This window comes from Chroicocephalus ridibundus, chromosome Z (genome assembly GCF_963924245.1).
Source record: "Chroicocephalus ridibundus chromosome Z, bChrRid1.1, whole genome shotgun sequence".
Lineage (NCBI taxonomy): Eukaryota > Metazoa > Chordata > Aves > Charadriiformes > Laridae > Chroicocephalus > Chroicocephalus ridibundus.
Window position 1 is genome coordinate 40002921 of NC_086316.1, and position 22098 is coordinate 40025018.

The 22098-nt window shown below is 33.5% G+C and overlaps 1 protein-coding gene across 4 annotated transcripts in view; it reads left to right on the forward strand.

Annotated features, from left to right (window-relative positions):
* The window catches only part of CNTNAP4 (contactin associated protein family member 4), a 242550-nt gene that overhangs the window by 202132 nt on the left and 18320 nt on the right, over window positions 1-22098 (forward strand). For all 4 annotated transcript variants that reach the window (XR_010069045.1, XM_063319940.1, XM_063319943.1 and 1 more), the window contains exons 14-17: window positions 162-318; window positions 3417-3544; window positions 12968-13138; window positions 18082-18300. Coding sequence is in view for 3 of the 4 variants with exons in the window: in XM_063319940.1 (XP_063176010.1) it covers window positions 162-318; window positions 3417-3544; window positions 12968-13138; window positions 18082-18300 (675 nt within the window). In the remaining variant the exon portion in view is untranslated. The remainder of the gene's footprint in view (window positions 1-161; window positions 319-3416; window positions 3545-12967; window positions 13139-18081; window positions 18301-22098) is intronic.

Here is a 22098-nt window from a genome sequence, read left to right on the forward strand (position 1 = left end):
TTATCAGGTAAAAGTAGTAATTTTCCAATTGTTGTTTAAAGTTTTTAGATTTGAGGAGTAATTGTTTTCTTTTTAACCTTTTGGAAACTTGTTTGGATGAGAAAAATTGGGAGAAATATGAGACAAGACTGGGCACTGATTGTCTCTCATGTACTTTTTAGATGGGATGCCATTGAGCTGGTGGATTGGAAGAACCAATGAAACACAGACTTACTGGGGGGGTTCCTTGCCTGCTGTACAAAAATGTACTTGTGGATTAGAGGGAAGCTGCATTGATTCCCAGCATTACTGCAACTGCGATGCGGACAGAGATGAATGGTGACTTTTTACTATTACTTTTTCACAATATTTTTACAGTAAAGTAAATGAAGAATATATATAGGCCTTAGTACATTTAGAACACCAAGGCAGCTGTAAATTTAAATTACCAAAGTGTCACCTGCCTCTTTGATATAGAACACATTTTCTCATAAAATTATAACTATATAAATTAAGTATATAGTTATATATACTAATACTAATATACTATACTAATAACAGCATACATATATATATTTATATATATATGCTAATTCTTTCACTCTGAATTCTAAGAAGAGTTTAATTATATACAGATACTTTCTAGTTTTTTGGTATATTGTATGTTATATATTAAGACATTAGCTCTGGTCTTTAGTACAGCTTCTGTTATTAGTTTAAGAATACCGAAAGTAATTAAAGCTAAAATAAAAGGTGTCAGAAAAAATTCAGTTAATTTTTAGCATAATTTTTAACTACACTTTTAAGTTTAGACTTTTTACCCCCTTCTTTTGCCATTTAGAACTTAGATAATTAAAATTGGACATCCTTGCTATCACCTGACTTTTCACTTAAGAGGATCAGATACAACTTTCTCAACAATAGCTCCAGTGTGGTACAGGACTTTACAAAGCAGATAGGGACTTTTCAAATTAAAGTTTTCTGATGAAGAAGCTTCTAAGCTTTTAAACTAGTAAAGCATATTTAACTTATATAAAACCAACTCAGTGAGTACATTAATATATGCATGTTAATAAATGTTAATAAATGTATCAACATCTGTTTTTTGAAAATAGAAAAATGTGAGGAAGGTACTTAGGAACATATTCATGTGTACAAAATGAAGCAATGCATTACTTTATCCTCAAGCTAGATATCCAGTCTTCCTTTAAAGGAACAACTAGTGAATTCGCTTGGAAAATACTCACTTTCTCATCATGACCAGAGAACTCAGCAGATACAGTGAAAGGCTTAGTTAAAGAAAGTTCTTCACAAGTTTCAATATCTGTAGGAATAGAATTTGCATCTGCTGTAAAAATCAGAGTGGTATCTTCTGTGCTCACTCCAATAAAGAGATTAAACAAGTACACAAAACACTAGGATTTCTCTATTACTCTGCTGTACAAAAATACAAAAAATTTTTGATTCCCAGCAGCAAAATAAGTATTAAAAGGTAAATGCGTTTGAGACAAGATTTTGAATAGTTTCTAGAATATGTAATACCTTGCTCAGTTTTGTCATTCATTTAATGCATGCTCACATACATAGGTTAATTTATAATGGTAACACACTTGTAAATTAAGTAGATAGAGGATGATGTGCATGTCTTCACTGTAATCACTTTGAGTAAATTGCATATGCTGATAAGTTTATTACGCTGAAAATATAATTACTTCTGGTTTATATTTCTGTATGTATCCACTTTTGAAATTTTAATTTTCCTTTTAAGTGGATATTTATCCAAGTAACTCCAATGTCATGGAGGCTATGTTTACACTGTATGCTTACATTTGGTTGCCTAGAGACTACTGGTTTGAATCAGTTTTCTCAATACTGTTCATCGGGCAGAAAAAGTAGGTAGAAGCTGTGCTTATTTGAGATGCTTTCTGTGCACAGAAAACCAGATTTAAACACAGTGAGGTTTTGAAAATATGATTTTGATATTCTATTTTCATAGTGAAATCTATCTTATTTCATAGATTGGACACAGATTTAGTTCTAAAACTCCTTGTTTGACTAATCAAAATCTTTAAGTCTCTAAAAGTCTAAACAAAAACAGATTTTTTTTTAAAAAATCCATTCCTAAGGATCTACAAAAATACAAATCCTTTTTGCAGAAAGGGTAAGTTAGCTTCTATACAGTTTTCCTTAATTTGCAGCACAGTATTATTAAAGTGAACACTTCCAGTGTTTTGAGGTTTTTTTTCAATTCTAAATTAGAAATCTGCAGTATTTCACTGCATTAAAAATTAACATATCTTTTAAATGTTTTGCATTCCTCACTTGGGAAAAAAAAAAATCTGGAAAAAAAAATGTACATTTGTGTGCACTGTGCTCCAAGACAGATGAAAAGAAACTGTACATAGGGTAAAGATGGTAATGTTAGTAAAGGGAGGAGGGAGGGGAGGAAAAAAACCATTAATTTCATTCAGCACAAGGATGGCATCTCTTCCTGTTGTCTCACTCCCAGTGCTTGATGTACTGAGAGAGGGTGTTGGTAAACCCAATCACGTTCCTAGAGAAATGTGGCTTCCTGGCTGAAGTGTGTGTCTCATGTTCAATCTTTGAGCAGTGTGATTTCCAGATTGCCTCCCCTCTCTGAGTTTGTACTCTTGTCTCTGAGCTATTTGGTTCACCCATTAAAGGGAAGATTCAACTATAAATGGATTGAATGGACAGATTGAATTTTCCAGAATGATCCTGATTGATTATTTTTTGGGAGTTCAGGGGAAGCAATTTTAGGGACAAAACTGGTGCTTATGAAATTTAGAAATTCAGTTCTGACACTAAGTTAACAAAGATTTTAAACAAGGAATTTGGTCTAAGATTACAAATACTGGATGCTCTGAGTGCTAGGTTGCATCTTTCTTTTTCTGCGACTTACATATTTGTAGCATATGCTGCTTTTCCTGTACATAACTTTGTATTTTTGTATTTGCTTTTTTTTTTTTTTTAAACTTTTGTTAAAGTGAAAAAGTAAAAAAAAAATTAGTATTTTTTGGAAGTTATACTAAGCCATTTAATATGCTATAGTGAAAAGACAGGCCATTATAGATACAGCATGGCCTCAGCAACATAAAGTTACTGACATTGGCAGATACATTAGCTTAGGCAGACAGTATCCATTTATGTCAAAAAGAGTTTTCTCATGCTTATGCAGACAAGCATAACCATAAAACTGGCCACTTCCCATGAAATTATTTCAGTCCTGTCAAATGATCACAATAGCAATACCAAAGCATATGTTTGTATTCACAATTGCTTGTATTACCCATAGAGTTATGCAGCACTTTTTTTCAGAATTTAATTATTTCATTTTCTCTAGAAATGTGTCAATGACAATGAAATGTTTATCAGAAACATTTAGGAAAGCTGTGTCTTTCATTTTACCTTTTCAGGACTAATGATACTGGGTTCCTCTCCTACAAGGAGCATCTACCAGTAACAGAAATTGTGATCACTGACACTAACAGACCAAATTCTGAAGCAGGTTACAAACTGGGCCCTTTGCTTTGCCGTGGTGACAGTAAGTAACAACTGCAGAGTTTTACTAAGCAACAATGGGTTTTGAGTGCAATAAATTTTTAATGATGTTTGCTAAACAGCCTAAGATATACTTTTGTAAAAATTTCATCCAGTTTTTTTAGTATTTAGAAAGGAAAAAGACAAAATGCCATGGTCCAGTGTAAACCAGAGTAGAATAGTAAAGATATCTTTTTGATGATACATAGCAATAGTGAAGAAAGAAATAATATAGTTCTCAAACAGATATTTTGAGTACAAAATCCAGTGTTTTAATGCAATTTGAATTAAGTTATAAAGCATTACATGAATGGGAATTCATAATTGGTTACCATGTCTTGGAAGAAATATACCCTTCACTAGATATGCTTGCCTACATCACCACACCTTATGCATTTTAACTCCTCTGAGTATTTACGCAACTAACAAAATTATATTAGAGAAGATTAATCCCCTACATGCAATAGCTATAAGCAAAATTTAGACTCCACATAAGCACTTAAAATATAGATTGTTATAGAGTAATTCAAAACATAAAGCTTGTACATCTTGAGTATGTATGTAGTAACCAGAAAAAGATCATGTGTGAAGAAATCATTTAAAGATAATGAGACAACTGCAGCAAAATTGATACCTCATTGAAGATTTGTGATCACATTTCTGATTTCATTAATTTCAATCTTTATTGGCAAAAAAAATATATTTTGTTTATGTTCAATAGTAAACTATTGTACAAAATGCTATAGCTGCTGCTGCTTGTAATCAAGAGTCAGGAGATATAAATCATCCTAAAGATCTTCACTGAAGAGCTGAACGGGCAGGATTTTGTCTAAAGTTGAGTAAGGAAATAAAATATTTAATAAGCTTAATCAATTTACATCAAATGGTACCCTATGAGTTTTAATGAACTTTATTATTGTTTCAAATAATTACAGATTACTATTTTCATTTGTAATGTGATTTTCCTCACATTATGATGTGTTTCTTTTTCAAATTTCTTCAGCCTTTGTGAATCAGAGGAAATGAATACCAGTAAAGAAGTACTGATCAGTATTTTTAGGCTCACTCAGGAGACTGCACAGATAAATAAGTATAAATTAGCATGTATTTATTTTTATGTCACCTGTGCTTTCATTCCTGTGACTTGCCGGGGTAATTATGCCTGGAAGATTTGTTAAGATTTGCGTTACAGCAGTGCATTCTAATTTTCTTATGAAAATTTATAAAACATGGAAAAAAACGTGTTGGGTGTTTCCTTTTCACTTGTCTGATACCTGATTGTGAGCTGATCATTTATCCTACCTATCAAAGGAACAGTTTTCTTCACAGGGTTATGATACAGGATTATGGTATAATTCAGAGTGGAAAGGACCTACAGAGGTCTACTGCTTACAGCAGGACCAGCTGTGAGGTCAGACCAGGTCTCTCAGGGCTTGAAGACCCCAAGGATAGAGCCCACACTGCTTCTCTGGGCAGCCTACTCCACTGCTTGGCTGTCCTCATTGAGGATTTAGTTTTAATTTGATCAAGCCTAAAACTCTGTTGTTTCAATTTATACCCATTGTCTTTGATACTCACACCATACCCCAATGCAAAGAGCCTGGCTCCATGTTCTTGATGATTTCCCTTTAGGTTTTTGGGGCTGCTGTCAGGTCCCCCACAAAGCTGTCCCTCCTTCAGGCTGAACCATCCCTTCAGACGTGGCCTCCCCCATACTCACTCCTGTTTATCAATGTTTTTTCTGCACTGAAGGGCCTAAAATTGGAAGCAGTATGTAGATGTTGTCTTACAAGTGTTACATAGAAGGGGATAACCACCTCCAGCAATTGACTGACCATGCTTACATAGCCTATAATGCAGCAGGCTTCCATTGTGGCTAGGCACAATGAAACCAAAGACATGATAGCAATGAAACAGAAGTATTTACAGCTTTCGTAATATTAATAAGTGGGGAGAATTTCAATTTCACGGCTCACCAAGTTCCCAACTATTATTAATTACATAACCTGACCCCAATTATCACAAATCTTAAAACATGGAATCCAACTAGCTTACCCGGGTGAATCATTAAAACATACAGACTGTTCTGAAACCCATTGACGTCCCTGCTTTTATTTGATGTTTGCTTATTTTGAGTGATTGAATTGCTGCAAAATTTCACGCTGATGCTAAATGATCACAGTATTTCTAGACAAGCTGCAATAGTGAACTCCAAAATATCATGAGGACAAGCACAAAAAGTTAGAGTCTGTATTTCAGAGACATATTTTTTTAATGTCAGACAACTTTATAAAATCTGGCTTCAGAAAGAAGCGATTTGGGACTGAAATTATCTCAATGAAAAGAGCTTTCAGAATATAACAGTTAATGGAAATAATAAAGGAAAAACCTTGAAAAAGATAATTCACTTTGTTTAATAAGAGCAGTAATACAATTTTTCTTAGCTGTTTAGATCATAAAGACAAAAATAGTAAGCGTGCTTCAGGGAGGTAGGGCCTAAAATTTGAGAAAACAATACAGAATTTTTAAAGGAAAAACTGATGTAAAATAACAGAATTTTGACATAAAAACAAAGTCCAAGGTGTTGAGTAAAATATTAATTGTATTATAATATATAATGAAGTATATAAATATTAAGTATCATATAATGTTATATATTCTATATCACATTTTCTTTCATGTATCATGTGTAATATAATAAGAATATGATACCATTATCATCCTATATTATTCTATATATTTTATAGTATAATAATATATAATATAGGATATACCATATACAATAGATGATATATATTATATATTGTATTACTTTATATTAATATCTTTTCTCATATACAACATAATTATATATGTTACAATAAATATTCTATTCTATTCTATTATTTTAATCATACTGGAAAAGACTGAGTATATGACTTACAAGAGTGTTTTGCAATGGTTTTTGTGTACCAGCAGCAGTTTTTATAATGAAAATTTTCTTTATAGTTCAATTTTCCAGAAAATCTAAAAAAAATGAGTTCTAGTAGTTTCTGAGTTCTACATGTTAAATTACACACTAGACAAAACCAATGAAGCAAGTGTACACTCTCTTGTAAGATCAGCAATAACATATTAGTAGCACTTTGAAGCTGTGGGAAGGAAGCAGACCATTATTAAGGTTTTTTCTAATCTGAGGTTACAGACACCCATAAGTGTCAAATTAAATGCACTTTTAATGACATTTATTTTCTTCTACACCTTTGTATTGGTGGAGAACACATAAAATTTCTAGTAGCAAATATTCATTTCTTAGAAGTGCTGTCAAATAAGGAAAAATAGATATTCTTGAATTCACAAGTGTGATTTGAGTACTCTACAGAGAGATTATTGCTTATTTCTGCTTCTGTCAGTCTCTAATACTAATTTATATAACTCTACTTTGTAGGGGGTATCTTTTTATTAAAGATGTTTTTTGTTCCTTCCAATGGACATAAGGTCTTCAGAATAACTCACTGGCATACCAAATAAAAATGTGGGGAAAAGGTTTACTTGCATTCATGGTACACTTAGTACTTTGTGAAATTATTCAAAACCAAAATATTATAAATTCTCATTTCATCAATAATCTATTCCTTGTCGGACATCTGCTTAGAGATAAAAATAACTATTTATGGCCACAGCAAAATAAAGTAGACACATAAATGGTCATGGAATTGAATTGTCATAAACCATGCATTCACTTGACCAAGTTTCCAAGTTAGAGTTACTTCATTACGTACTTCTAAGAAGTCATGTATCGTAACTCAAATGCAGCACTCTTATTTTCACTCTTTTATTTAACATTGCATTATGGTACTTTTATGGATTGAATCTCTTCAATGAAGTGTGGTACTTACAGAAAACCAAACCATATTTGCTATAACAAAGACAGAAAGAGTAATCTAATATACCAGCATAGTTATTTTTATGTATAAAGTTTCATTCAGATATTAATGATTTTTCTCAGCATTTGCGGTAGAGTTAGGTATCTGTATTTCTAAGAAGACAAAGTGCAATGGAATTCGTCATGATATTCTAGAGGAATATAGCCATTAAGAGAAATCAGGACAGGATTCGGTGACACCCAGTTCTATAGATATGACTAGCACTCACCTATACCTTTCACCTTTAAAATATTACTGATTCATTTCTATATTCCCTTTTCTGCTGTACAATACATCTAATAAATTGTATGCCAGCATTGCTAGTATCAGATTGCAAAATATATCTAAATATAATGAAAATTAAGATTCATATTAACCTATATCAACTGACTAGAGTGACAGGAAAGATTTTGAAGCATATGAAGACAAAAGAAATCTTTGGACCATTAATAGATAGAAATACTATGGTTTTCATATAAAAGAAAGAGGCAACTTCATTATTTTTGTAATTATTCAAGAAAAATCCAAATTTTGATTAAATGTTAATAGAAACAGTCAGTTAGTATGGGTAGACTTTTACAGAACTACACCATTCAAGGGGTTTTTTTGTTGTTTTACTTGAAAAAACTTACTGGAAATACTCTGATTTATTACTATGAAGTTCCAATAAGTATTAGAACATATAAATATATCCAGAACACTGAAAGAAAGCTAATGTGCCAAAATTATGTGTAATAAATGTGTGATTATAATCGGTTAGCATCAGACTTATTCTTGGCCCCAAAATAAAATTTAATATAGATCTTAATTGAATAAAACAAAATATAAGGATAGTGCAATGCAATGTAAGATAATATATCATTCAGTATGGGTTTATATAAGGTAAATTTGGCTAAATTTTTGAGGGACTTTAGTGCTGATAAAGGGAATACTTGTGAGGTGAGATACTTGGAGTGTAGTAAGATATTTGACAGTGTCACAGACTTGGTTGAATGAAAAAAAAAAAGGAAATGTACAAATTCAGCTGCAAAATGATAGTACAAGCAGGCAAATGAAAGCAGATAATCCATTCAACATGAGTTCCCAGTTTGATATTTAAACCCAAAAAACTTAGCGTGCGCATTGGATATAATAATTTTAGAGAACAACTGTACTAACTGATCATAAGTGATACTTTCATTAAAGCAGCACAGTACATTTCTAAATTTAGCCAAAAAAATCTGTTAACCCTATCTGCAGTAGCCTGAGAAATCAGGGCATGTCTTTGTTAATAACAGAAATCTGTATACTGAGTGTTCACTTATTATTATTATTTAGTTTTACAATATTAATTTATTCTTTTCCTAACCTCAGTCTAATCAACATTATTTTGATCCTCTTTACTGCTTCCTGCATAATGAAGAAGTTAATACAAGCCTTTTGTTGCAGTTTTACAGTATATAAAAAGGATGTAAGGTTAATGGATTGCATTAGAGATGTTAAGAGATGCATTTTTTAGTGAGAGCCTCTTAATCTCTTTGCTTAACTCAGGCAAAATCTGAGGTGACATGCTCAACTTAAATGGAGTTTCATAGAGTTAAAACTTTCAAATAATGTTCTTGAAAGCAGAAGAGCAGATCAGAGAAAGATCCAGTGGTCGAGATTTGAACCTAGTGCAGTGGGATGAGAATGTGTGATACATAAATACATATATAAATTGACAGTAAGAGCATTTGTGAATTTTCCATAAATGGTCAGCTTTAATTTAATTGATTGGATATTTTTCCTAGAATAAATGTTCTTTTTCAAACAAGAAATGATTCAGGGAATTTATACAGTCTGTGGTTCATCAGAGGTTGAACTAGATGATCACAGTTTTCCCTTCTGGTCTTTTAACCTAGGAATCCTATAATAAGCTGCAATATAGTGGAGCTGGAAGTAGTGATACAGATGGGGCAGCTGAACTCCACGAATTCTTAGAGGCAAACTGTTGCCAGCTGGTCGGACTTCATAACGTTTTGAGGATAGCTTTAGAAGAAGCAATTTGCACACTTCTCAGTAATTTGGCCTCTTCTCTGCTGTGCTGGATGAGGGAAATTTTTTCATGTAGCAAAACTGACAGAAGTATTGGGCAAATATGTAAAGAAATGGATGTAACTAAACCATGTAATAGGTAGTGATGATTTTCCCACTTGTTTTTGCACAGCAATAAAGTAAAGCAACTCCCACCCCTCCCTTCTCCCCCCCGCAACCCCCCAACAAAACAAAACAATACAAGACAATACCAAACCCAAACAAAACAAAAAACCAAATAAGTCCATTAGGACACAAATAATGGATGATCACATAATTTAAAGATCAGTGGGAGAAGCCAGATAGGGAGAAGCAGACAAAATACAACAGGCAAAATCCTGATCATCAGCTGGTAGTTTAACTATGATCAGATAAGCCAGTACTGTAGATCAGACAGGCTAATAGGACCTACAATTTAAATTGAGGACCTTTTTTACAGTATTAGCCTTCTTTACTACTACTGTGCACTTATAAACTGATCATAGTGACATTCCAGTGAAATTCAAAGATCCTGTCAATGTACCAGAGACCTGAAGCTGGCTATTACAGGAAGCTCTCCCGGTACCTTTTAAGCGTTTTACAAAATCCCTCTAAGAGGGATAATTTGGAAAAGATGGAAGGCACATTAAATGTCATCTTCGCAAAGACTACAGCTGCTTTGAGAACACGACTATCATCTCCAGATTAACAGCAGTGTGCCTTAGCTCTGTCAACCAGTAAGAGATGGGTGGTGTATGTATCATGTCAATTAGAGATTTGTTTTGTTTGGGGAGAAGGAAGACTAGTCAAAAAAATATATACAGAAAATATTATTTGGCAACATAAAATCTTCATTTTCTCTGCCTCAGCACTCACTATTCCTGCTGGTGTTTCACACTGAAAGAATGTATGATATAATACTTAGAGATATCAAGAAGAATTGATACAAATTGTAGGGGTTGGAAGGGACCTTTGGAGATCACGTAGTTCAACCCTCCTACCAAAGCAGGTTCACCTAGAGCAGGCTGGACAGGTATGCATCCAGGCAGGTTTCGGATATCTCCGGAGAAGGAGACTCCATAACCTCTCTGTGTAGCCTGTTCCAGTGCTCTGTTACCTTCAAGGTAAAGAAGTTTTTCTTCATGTTGACATGGAATTTCCTGGGTTCTAGCTTGTGTCTGTTGCTCCTTGTCCAGATTTCAGTTTTGATTAAAAACTTAAGAATGCTACAATTTGCAATTGCACAATTGTTTTGAGAGTCACTTTTATTATTTTTGCAACATTAAAATGGCTAATTTATCAATTTCAAGTTGGTAATACTAGTTGATATATGCCAAAACTAAAGTATTTTTTGTTATATAAATATTTTGCTGCTTTATTTATAACAAACAGGATCTTTTTTACATATTGGAAGACTGCAGTCTTACTACTAAGAAAAAATGCTAAATATTATCGATTTCCTAACTACATGGTGTTTGGCAGTTCCAGAAAACTAAATAGGAGACTATGAGACAGATACTGTAAAGTGAAGAAATTCTTTTCCCACCCTGATTTACAACAGCATAAGATACTTTGTAATATACTTTTGCTAGGTCTATATTTAACTCACTTTATTGATAGAACATCTTAACATTCATAAATCACGCAATTCTCAGAGCAAAGAAAAAGAACAGATAATAAGAGAACACAGGAAGTTGAGAGAGGAAGAATAAAACTTCATATCCCTACCCTCCCCCAAGGACTCCATTCTGATTTACAAAGATCATTCAAATGCTTCATTGAAGCTAATTGTATCATTATTCTACTGGACTGTTACTGCTGCTATTGTCTCTCTTCTAATTATATAGCAATGTTTTACCAATTTTGTATAAATTACTAGTATTAAACTTGCTATTGTGTTTGAGTTACTGGTAAAAGCCAGCCCATTGTTTTTTTAAACAGCTGTTATATACTTGAGTCATAAGCATGTTGAAGTTTGCTCTGTGGGAGCCATGACCTGAAACAGTTGAGGAACACAGGCTTAAAATTGATCCCAATATGTAAGGCCTTCAGCTGATGGCACAGGATAATAATTCCAAGGAGCCCATCAAGCAGTACAGGAGAGCGAGATGCAAAGCCATGTTTTCCTCTCCTAGCCTGAGCCATCCGTTCACAGCTCTGCCCCACTATATGAAAGCTATCCTGATGGCTGCTCTAACTCGTGATGGCTGGCAGTACTCCCAAGTGGCGAGTGGCGCTGTAAGCAGTTGCCAGAGTCCGTATGAATATCCTGCAGCACTGCTTTTCTGGGTGCAAGATCTGAACACTGATAAAACTCTGCTAAGAAGTCATGAGGAATGAGTGAATGGACTTTGGTTTTACTTTACTGGGCTGTAGACCAAGCCTTTGTGCTCACTGTATCATAGAGTTAGATTTTACAGATAAGAGAGACATTTATAAATCTTTTTTTTTTTTCTTCCTGCCCTTCCTCCCCCCTCTCCTAGAAAAGAAACAGAGAGTGCCTGGAGCAAAAAGCAAAAATCATAGTTCTGTGTAGTACTTAGAAACAGATCAGGGAATTATCAGGAGAATGTTCAATGGCCTTGTTCAACTAGGTAGGAAGGTAGTGAATGCCTCATTTGATTTAGAAAGCCATATAGCTTAATGAAGAAATATAGGTATATCTGTAAGAATGCAGCCATAATAACAAGGTGCTTCTACTTGAACACCATAAATGCAGACTGTGTTCTTATTAGAAGGTGTTATTAGAGATTTTACATAAGTTTTTTAACAATCAAGAACAAAATCTAACCAATTATGCTTAAATGCCATCTTAAAGAAAAATCAAACCAGCAAAATATTTGTTTTATCTTGTAACCTTTTTTTGAGTAAAACTGACTTATATTGGATTTATCATGTAAGTTAGAAGGCACATGAATTTCTAAACTGCAGTCAACTAAAGGAGAAGACACATTCATAATTTTTTTTTTTAATTTTTTTAAAATTCTCCACAGTAATTACTAGGAGCTGTATCCTACCCTCTTTATTATATCTGGTGAAACTTCACTGGACTACAACAATAACAAGACTTTTTTTCCTTCTTGTGTGAGAAATATACGTAGCAACTGTCAATTATAGTTTATACTAGCTAATGTAGGCATAGTACTTCATTCAAAGCCGCTATGTTTATTTACTTCATAAAAGGATACATCAGGCCCTAACTGGACTTTCTAGCTGAGATGCCAGCTATTTTATTTCCCATTAATTGGTTTTTGGTTGTCTGAACAGAGAACCTTGACTACTCTCACTGAACCATTTTTCTGTGTCTCCAAGAACCACCTCTTTTTGTTTTATAAACTAAGTGGGAGGCTTTTGTGGAAGTTAGACTCTTTGAACATTGCAACCCATTCCTAGACCTGAGCACTTCCCTTTGTTTAATTGGTTATAAAAATTATACTGGCAATATCAGATAACACTGTATCTATCACTTAATCTTTACTTTTTAAAACCAGGAACATTTTGGAATTCAGCATCCTTCAACACAGAGGCATCCTACCTGCATTTCCCAACCTTCCATGGAGAGCTCAGCGCAGATGTCTCATTTTTCTTTAAAACTACTGCTTCCTCAGGAGTATTTTTAGAAAACCTGGGAATTCAAGACTTCATAAGGATAGAGTTACACTGTAAGTGAAGTGACTAATGGTTATTATTATTGTTATTTTTGTAATTGTTATTTTAGCTTTCAGTTGGGCTAAATGAGAATTAACTTACAGAGTTAATATTTTAAAACTGTTCTCTAGCTTTATTACTGTTACTATTGCTATCAGAGCTTTATCATTCCCCTCAAAATCCCAGCATTGACACTATATAAATATCCATTCAAAGATAATTTCTGCCTCAGAGCATTCTTAATCTAAGAGCACAGCAATCAGCCCCTGACTGCTCAGACTGTTCCTCCTTACCTTGCTCGCTGCATCCCTGCCACCAAATCGTCTCCCTCCAAATTTTAAGAGCAGTCATTACATATGTCTGAGATTCGCTCGGTCACAATGTGTGACTCACACTTTCTGTGGCACAGTATCCTAGCTTATTCACACTTTCTCATAATTATTTTTTTCTTAGTTGATTATATATTATATTATATTATATTATATTATATTATATTATATTATATTATATTATATTATATTATATTATATTATATTATATTATATTATATTATATTATATTATATTATATTATATTATATATTATTATTTATCATTTCATGCCATTTAATTTAATTTAATTTAATTTAATTTAATTTAATTTTATTTTATTTTATTTTATTTGTACATACTGAGATCTTGAAACCTTTACACATGAATAAATATTTGTTACATAAGAGAAAATTAAATGTCTCACTAAATTCAGTAAGAGGACTAATGTAGAAAGAAAACTTTATCTTAGTTGACTCTATGTTTTACTCATATTGTTCATTATCAAAAGGGAGAATATTTAAAAGGGTGAAGTATTTTTTCGAAAAACTGGATTCATTTGAAATGGCACATCAATTAAAAAGTCTCATAGTTGATACATGCCTCTGGGAGTTCTTTAAAACTTTTTTTTGGCATTACAGTTCCTCATTATTTTATAAATCATTGTTTTATCACACTCAAGTATATTCGAGTGAAAAGTACAAATATATATATATATCATAAAATGCAAAGTATTACTACAGAAACATTAATACATCTTTTTTTAAAAGTAAAATATTTTGCTTACTTGTTTTTTTTGCCAATATTAATGTCTTAGGTTATTGAAACAAAAAGGAAAACACCTACTGTGTTCTTCTGCAGGCAGTTTAATTATAGAATATCGTGTAATGCTTAATAAATTTGGCTTGTGTTATCTCAAACTGTAGTGCTATATTTGAAAGATAACCTGTTCTCAACAGTGTTTGCCGTGTTTATCAAAAGTATGAAATTCCTTCTGTGAAATTTCTGTGAACAGGTGAAAACACAGTATCGTGATAAACTCCTTGTCATACAATACAGAAAATATACTGGGTCAGCACTTCAGTGGAGAATCTCTGAAGAAGTGATGATATTCTTGTGTTAGAAATTATTTCTATTTTCAAAATATACAGTTAAATCATGGAAACATTAAAGGAATGTTCTGAGAACTAAATTTATTCAGACAGTTGGCAGAAGACCATAACTCTTTCTTCAGAATAATAATACGCAGACAAATTCATATCACTTTTCCCATTCATTCATAAGCATCCAAAATACTGTATACTTCTAGTTTTTTGTATGACTTGTGAATAGTGAGGAATGAGAGAAGCAATGAGGGATGAATATGAGCAATATACATTTCCATCACAAGAACCTTTCTCTCGAACAAAAAAAAAAATTACCTTGAACATTTCATATTGTATAGGATCATTTAGATTTCACCATCATATGCTCTCTTATAATAGATGTGAATGTAAATCACCAAGTTGCACTTGATATTCTGTTAACAATTCCACATAAATCAATGTCTTTCATTTGTATTATAATAAATAACAATAACAAAAATGTCAGGGGCCAGTGTTTAAGATGAGGATGTGTTAGAAATAACTTAAAACTCATAATGTCATTAACATTTGGCATTCCCTACTTCTGAACACAATTATTTTTCTTAGTATTTTATTGATTGTTTTCAAGCTTTATATCTATTTCTTTTATTTATGACATAATGTACTTTAGTCCTTTAAGTCTAACTTTGCCAAAGCAAAAGTGTCAGATCAAGAATCTTAATAGGAAATGTGAAGTTTAGTGCTGTTTGTTTGGTTTTATGAATTTATAAACACTGCAGTGCATCTGTGTATAGTATTCTAGAAAGCTATTGTAAAAATTAAGGTGTGCATCCTAACTATTTTAAAATACAGTGGAAGTGATACTTAATTTTTATTTTTTTTACAGTATTATAAAAACTCAAGTCTGAATTTTTGTCTGAGTTCCTGTAATCTTCTGCAGAAGTAGTGGTTGAAAGCAGCAAGGCTGATTCAACTCTAAATAGTACACCGTCAAATAGTTATATGACTGCAGGTTACATCCTCTAGATGAAAGTCTAACTGTATTATACTGAGTGCTTACTGAATGATTATTTCCTATTTAAAAGCAATGAGTTAAACAGAAATTTAAAGTAGGATTGGGAACTCTATGGTGTATTAATTTGGACGGTCTTCTGTGGTTGCTTTGGAAATAGTTCTGAAGAGTCCAATATGCAGCTGCTATTGGCCTTTGTCTGCCCAAATTCACAATCTGTTGTCCAGGATGAGTGGAATTCAATTGTTCCCTTTATGGAAAGTTCTTGGATTTTGTATCCTTTAGCATATTACTTGGTAATCATGTTCTGCTTCTGCATGTGATGCTCAGCCTCAATACTCTGAATGGTTCTTGATGACTGTGCTTTCTGTTAATCATTTTAGCCATGGCTAGTCATTGACCACACTCCATGATTACCATCAGCTGCATTGTCTGCTCCACTTTGCCAATCTATAGCTGTGCTCTGCCTATGTTTGAATGCATTAGGGCCCCAAGAGATCCTGCAAAGTTTGGAAAACTTTTGAGTAACACCAAGGTAGGTAGGGCCCACAAAGTATTTTTGCACCTGAAAGGAACTCCTGGATATACCCTCCCCTGCTGCCCAGGAAATGACCAAAGTGCTCTTTGCCTTGGTTCTTTGTTGCAAAAGGACAAATTTTGGAACTCAGTCAGCATTTCTCCACATTCTGTGGCATACCTTCCACAGGTGGTTTGACCACTGTGCTTATAAACGCCAAATTTCTTCCAAATTTGCAGTGAAGTTGGTTTTAGCAGAATTACCTAATATATTATAGAAAGTTAATTGATTATATTTTTCACTTTTTCTGTTATATTCTGGTGAGTCTTCAGACATTCCAACGGATGACCATGCAATCATACTTGCTATATGGGCCTTCATCTCTGTAACTTCTGGGATTGGTTCCTTTTTTTCAAGATTATATTACCTTTTTTAGCAGTACTAACATAATAATTCATTATTTCAGTGGTTATTTCAAAACCTTTACTATGTGCTTTCTCGCCTTTAAAATCTAAACAGTAACATTACTTATCAGATCTTTCATTCTGATAGACTATTTAAGAGGCACATTCAGTGAGTTCAAAGCAGAATTTGTGTTTTCAGGCTTCACTCCAACAGTATCCAGAGGATTACAAAGACCTCCCTACAGAAGGTAACATTCAGAAGAAATTCTCTTTACCCAATCACATGGAGTTTTTGTTGCTTTTGTTCTCCCACTGTGTGGTTGTTTTCTTTTCTTTTACCCCTTAGCAAGGGGAGACTGAGCTCTCAACTTTGTCCCAATGAAACAAATTTATCCTAAAATTCATTTTACTGAGGAAGTGTTTTTAAACTTCAGTTATTTCTTATTATTGAATAAAACATTGTTGATTTTTAAGCAGAAGAGATCATTTATTACAAATAGCATTCTGTTTAAAAATTGACTGCACATTATGCCTTATTTTGTTTGAGAAGTCAAATGCTATGTGTATTTGTCATTTTACTTTTCTCTCTCAGGTTCAACTGTTATAGAAAATATAACAATCACATAAAGGGCTTAAGAGACTGCAAGCATGTGGCTTTACTCAGTCTAAAGGTTGGCCAAAGTGGATCTAAATGTTAAAAAAGTCTAATGTATCTTTAAAAAGTGAAAAGAAGATAAAAATACTTCATTGAAATATTTTTTTTTAATTCAGCAAATTAATCTCTGAAAATGTTGTTTGTACTGATTTATTTCTCTTGGCTACTAATTGTTTTACTTTTCTCTCAGAGTCCAATGACATAAATGGGAACTTTTCTCTTGGATTCATGGGATAGTCTCAGGCCTCTAGTCCTTTAATCAAATCCTTAATATTTCAAAATGCTAGTAATCCCTTGTTTAGGGATTACTTATTTTCATACACAATTGTCCTTGAATATGTGAAAGAAACAGTTTCAGACAGAATATTCATAATTTTCAGATCTTTAATTTCTGTCATATTCCTCATCTTATTATTTTGACCTGCAAAGATTCAGTTGGGATCTTCTAAGCAGACTATGAAACCATGTAATGTGAAATGTTTTTAGAGAATGATTCAATTTAATTCACTGTAATCTTATAACATACAACAAAAGTTTGCCCTCTGCGTTTGTAGAGATTGTGTGAATAAATAACAAAAGCAAATAGTAGAAGATGTTGATAGGATTATAGTTGTGATAATTTAAATATAGTTGACAATGGTAATCAATTACCGTGTAAGCAAAAGATGATTTTTATCCAAACTGAAAAATAACAAAGCTAGCACATTTCACTGTTTCTTGACTACTATGCTCTTGAGAGAGTCCACAAACACTTTGATTTCCATGCTGTAGTTAAATCATTGTTCTCACTGACAGTGAGTGTGAAGAATGAAATTTGGGGATAGGTGTCCTGAAGTAAACTTTTCCACTAAAACAATAAGTCTCATCCCATGAAGGGGGCTAGACCTTAAAGTAACTTGTTCTGCCACTTAACAATTTTGTTACCCGATTAACGATGAAATAATTTGAATGTCCTTTATTACTGTCCTCTTTCTAGCTCCATCTGAAGTGATTTTTTCATTTGATGTTGGAAATGGACCAAGCGAAGTTACAGTGCAATCACTCACTTCCTTAAATGATAACCAGTGGCATTTTGTGAAAGCTGAACGAAACATCAAAGAGGCATCCTTACAAGTAGATCATCTTCCTCAAAGGTCTCATGGTGCTCCACCTGATGGGCATATTCGCTTGCAGCTCAACAGCCAGCTTTTTGTAGGTAGGCACTCATTTAACAGAATCTTTCCTAGTTATGATCACAAAAATATGAAAAGAAAAAAAATTAAGGAAGAAAAAAAGATGGCAGCCGGGTCTTTTGAAAACAGTTGGTATGATAAGATGAGAGCCTTTGTGAAAAATCCATGAAGATATAGCTCTAGTTTGAGATTACAACTTCAGTGCCTTAACCCATAGTTACTGCTGGACACGATTTCAACAAAAGTTTTCTTTTGAGGTTTGTTTGAACAGCAACTAAAGGATCACCGATTGCACCATTTTTTGAGAGGATGTCATCTGCTGTGGGAAGATGTGTTACTTCTGTAATTTCAAGGAAATTTTGTTGCCTCTCTTTATCCACAAATTATCAGGTTGACCAAAAAAAGTTGTGAATGCTTCATCATTGGAAGTGTTTATGGATGGGTTTGATAGGGCTTTGAGCAACCTGATCTAATGGAAGATGTCCTGCCCATGGCAGGGTGGTTGGACTAGATAATCTTTAAAGGTCCCTTCCAACCCAAACCATTCCGTGAGTCTATGAATCTGTGATCTATTCTTCTGCCCCTTGTTAACACATTTAATGAAATAGCCAGATTGTGTTTGCTTAGTATTGTAAACAACTCTAAAGGGACTATGATTTCACACAACTAGGTAAAATCCAGATCTGCAGTTGATTCTATCTAAACTGTGAAAGCTTCAAAGGAAAAAAAAATTACCTCAATATTTCTGCCTTTGTACTTTAGCAAATATGACATTAATCTATTTAGATAAAACACTGGAAAAGCAGAAATGGAATTACAAATTAATGTTTATTTATTACATAGAACTATGTAGAGCTTTGTGTTATGGTACATGGTAATGTTCTTACTTAAATATTACTATATTATGAATTTATAAGTTTTGAGTGTATGTGTGTATGGTATACAGTTTAAGAGCATATAAAGTTTGTCCTACTTTTAAACAGATCTTTATCTAGATCTGCTGTGAGAGACGTCATACTAAATGAATATATGTTTTATTCGCTGTGTGTTAGGGAGAAGTGCGGTCAAGGGGAATAGTGTTTGGAAACTGTAGCTACACAAGCTGTTAGTCCTTAGGAAAATTAAATGGAGGGATGTATCCTGGGATCAGAATTCTGACCTATGTCTCAAAAGGCATCAAAGGTAGAAGAGGGAGACTAGACCAAACATTGAGGAATTTTACATTTTAATTAAAAGCATGGAGGAACCTTCCATAACAAAGAAGATAGCCAAGATATTCGCTATAATGGAGTTAGGAGAAGTCTTAAAATTAGTTTATATTCACAGTAATAGACTAGAACTATTAATGAAAGGATTAGGAGATTTCTGTTTACTATACTATAATAAATTATATTGCTGCCTCTGATTTGACTTACCACATAACTGCTATTATATGAAAAGTTGAAATTAGATCAAGTGGAATGTACAAGGTCTCATCTGTGAAGCAAGACTAAGAAATGGTCTAATTCTACATGCATTTATGGTAATATCAAGTTTAAACTGTTTTCTAATAATTTTGACAATTAATTGATCTCTAATTCTCCTAACCCTTCTCCAAAAATCTAATACTGTACTAACCTGTAATGACAGTTGCTCTTTCTAGCAATTCTTTATTAAGTGATTGACCATTGAATGGAGTGATTTTTTTGGTGAAACAATTTGAAAAATTCTAGTAAATTTATATACATGCATGTCCTGTATAGAGCTGACAATTTAAAAACTGTTTTGCCTTATGTACAAGCAAGCTGTTTAGCTTCTTTTCTTCAGATAATGTTCAGGTGAATAATTGTATTAGAAGACTGATTCTGTTTTGCTTCTGGTATTGTGCTTTTTTCTTCCCTTCCTGAAAATTCTTGAAGATCCTGGAAGCAAAATGAAATAACATTCACTATAGTACTCTGTACCCTGAAATCCCTTATGAGTTTGTACAATTATTTTGAAATAATTTGGAGCAGAACTGATAAAAATGGCATTTGTTTAATTTTACTCACTCAAAACAGTGTTTTTGAAGTGTGACACGACAAATGATAGCGATTCATTTGAATCATTTGTGTCATGCATTTCCGGAATATAATTTGTGAGGGTTTGCTATGACTGCAGCAAATTTTTTTGGGTAATCTGTTTCTTCAACTGCAATACTGTTATGTGGATCAATATGTTGTCTAGTTTATTTTGTGTTTAAGTTAAAACGGTCCTTTGGATAATGCAACTTTTTGTAACTCCCAACTATTTATAAGACATTTTAATCTCTTCAATTAAATATAATTTTCTTCAGTGGAGGGAGTAATGAGACTTACTCTTTGACTACTTTCACTCATGGTCCACTGGTACAGACTCAGGCTTCTCTGCTCAAGCCAGTGAAAGGATCTAGGGAAAAATGAAACATACATTGTCCTAAAAACTATCTCGGTAGAGGCAATCTTTACTTAAATTTCACCTTGAATACCTAGGACCTGCCATAGTCATCCATCAGTCAATTACTAACGTACTAGGACTGTGATTTCTTCAAGCTAAAACTCTCATTCTTTACTTCTTAGGAAGAAATTTTTCACTATAAGGGTGATGAGACATTGTAACAGCTTGCTCAGGGAAGTTGTGGGTGCCCGTCCCTAGAAGTGTTAAAGACCAGGCTGGATGGAACTTTGAGCAACCTGGTCTAGTGGAAGGTGTCCCTCCCTGCCCAGATGGTCTTTAAGGTCCCTCCCAACCTGAACCATTCTATGATTCTTAGATGTATATGCTCTGGTCTTCCAAAGAACCTGGAAGAAGAACTAAAGCTAACAAAATGCTCATTTTAACAGAGATAGCACTGAATCTTCATATTGTTAGGTGGTTTTGTGCCCTTACATCTGTAAATAGCAACAGCTATGTCAAGAGTTTCCATGTTCCACCAAGAATTTTACAAACTTTGAAACAGAAAGGGATGAAAAAGGATGATCACATGGAAATATTTAAGCAAAAGTTAATTGGAAATGCATGAGAATTATAGCTGGTAATCTTACATACTGTGGATTATTTTCTTCATCTACTTATAAAAGAGAACAAATGACAGGAAATATCAGAGTAAACCGTGCAACAAAGGACAAGAGAGATGATATGTAGATTGCACACATTGCTAAGCAATCAGAATGAATAAAATGCTAGCTGTCAGCAAGTCTGCTAAAAATAAACAACGGTGAAAACAAATGAAGCAACAGTTGTTGTCAGCCTTAGGATTGTGATATCTTTGTCACATATACTTGGTAGTCAGGTATATTGTCTGTAGTGAGGGGGATAAACCTTCCTATTGCTCAAGAATGGACACAGCTTCCAGTAAGGGACAAAATATGTCTGGCCAGACACCAACTGTGGGGTATCATGATCCATACCATGAGACTGACAGATGGACAGACACACAAATCAGTTGATAAGTCAGTAGGATCTTGAAAGAGTAAAACTGCACAGCTTATCAATCTCCCATCACCTTTTTTCTTTTTTTCCTTTTATTTCCCTTTTTTCTTTTTTTTTTAATTTTCTTTCTTGCGTGTTTTTTTGTTTGTTTGTTTGTTTGTTTGGGTTTTTTTAATTCTTGGCAGGTTTTTTTTTTTTTTCTGTTTTCTTTCTTGCTTCTTTTTCCCTTTTCCTTTCTTGGATATTTTTTTCACCCTTTTTCTCCTCTCCTCCTGTCCTGTCCTGTCCTGTCCTGTCCTGTCCTGTCCTGTCCTGTCCTCTCCTCTCCTCTCCTCTCCTCTCCTCTCCTCTCCTCTCCTCTCCTCATCATCCTGTCTTGCCTTTCTCTCTAA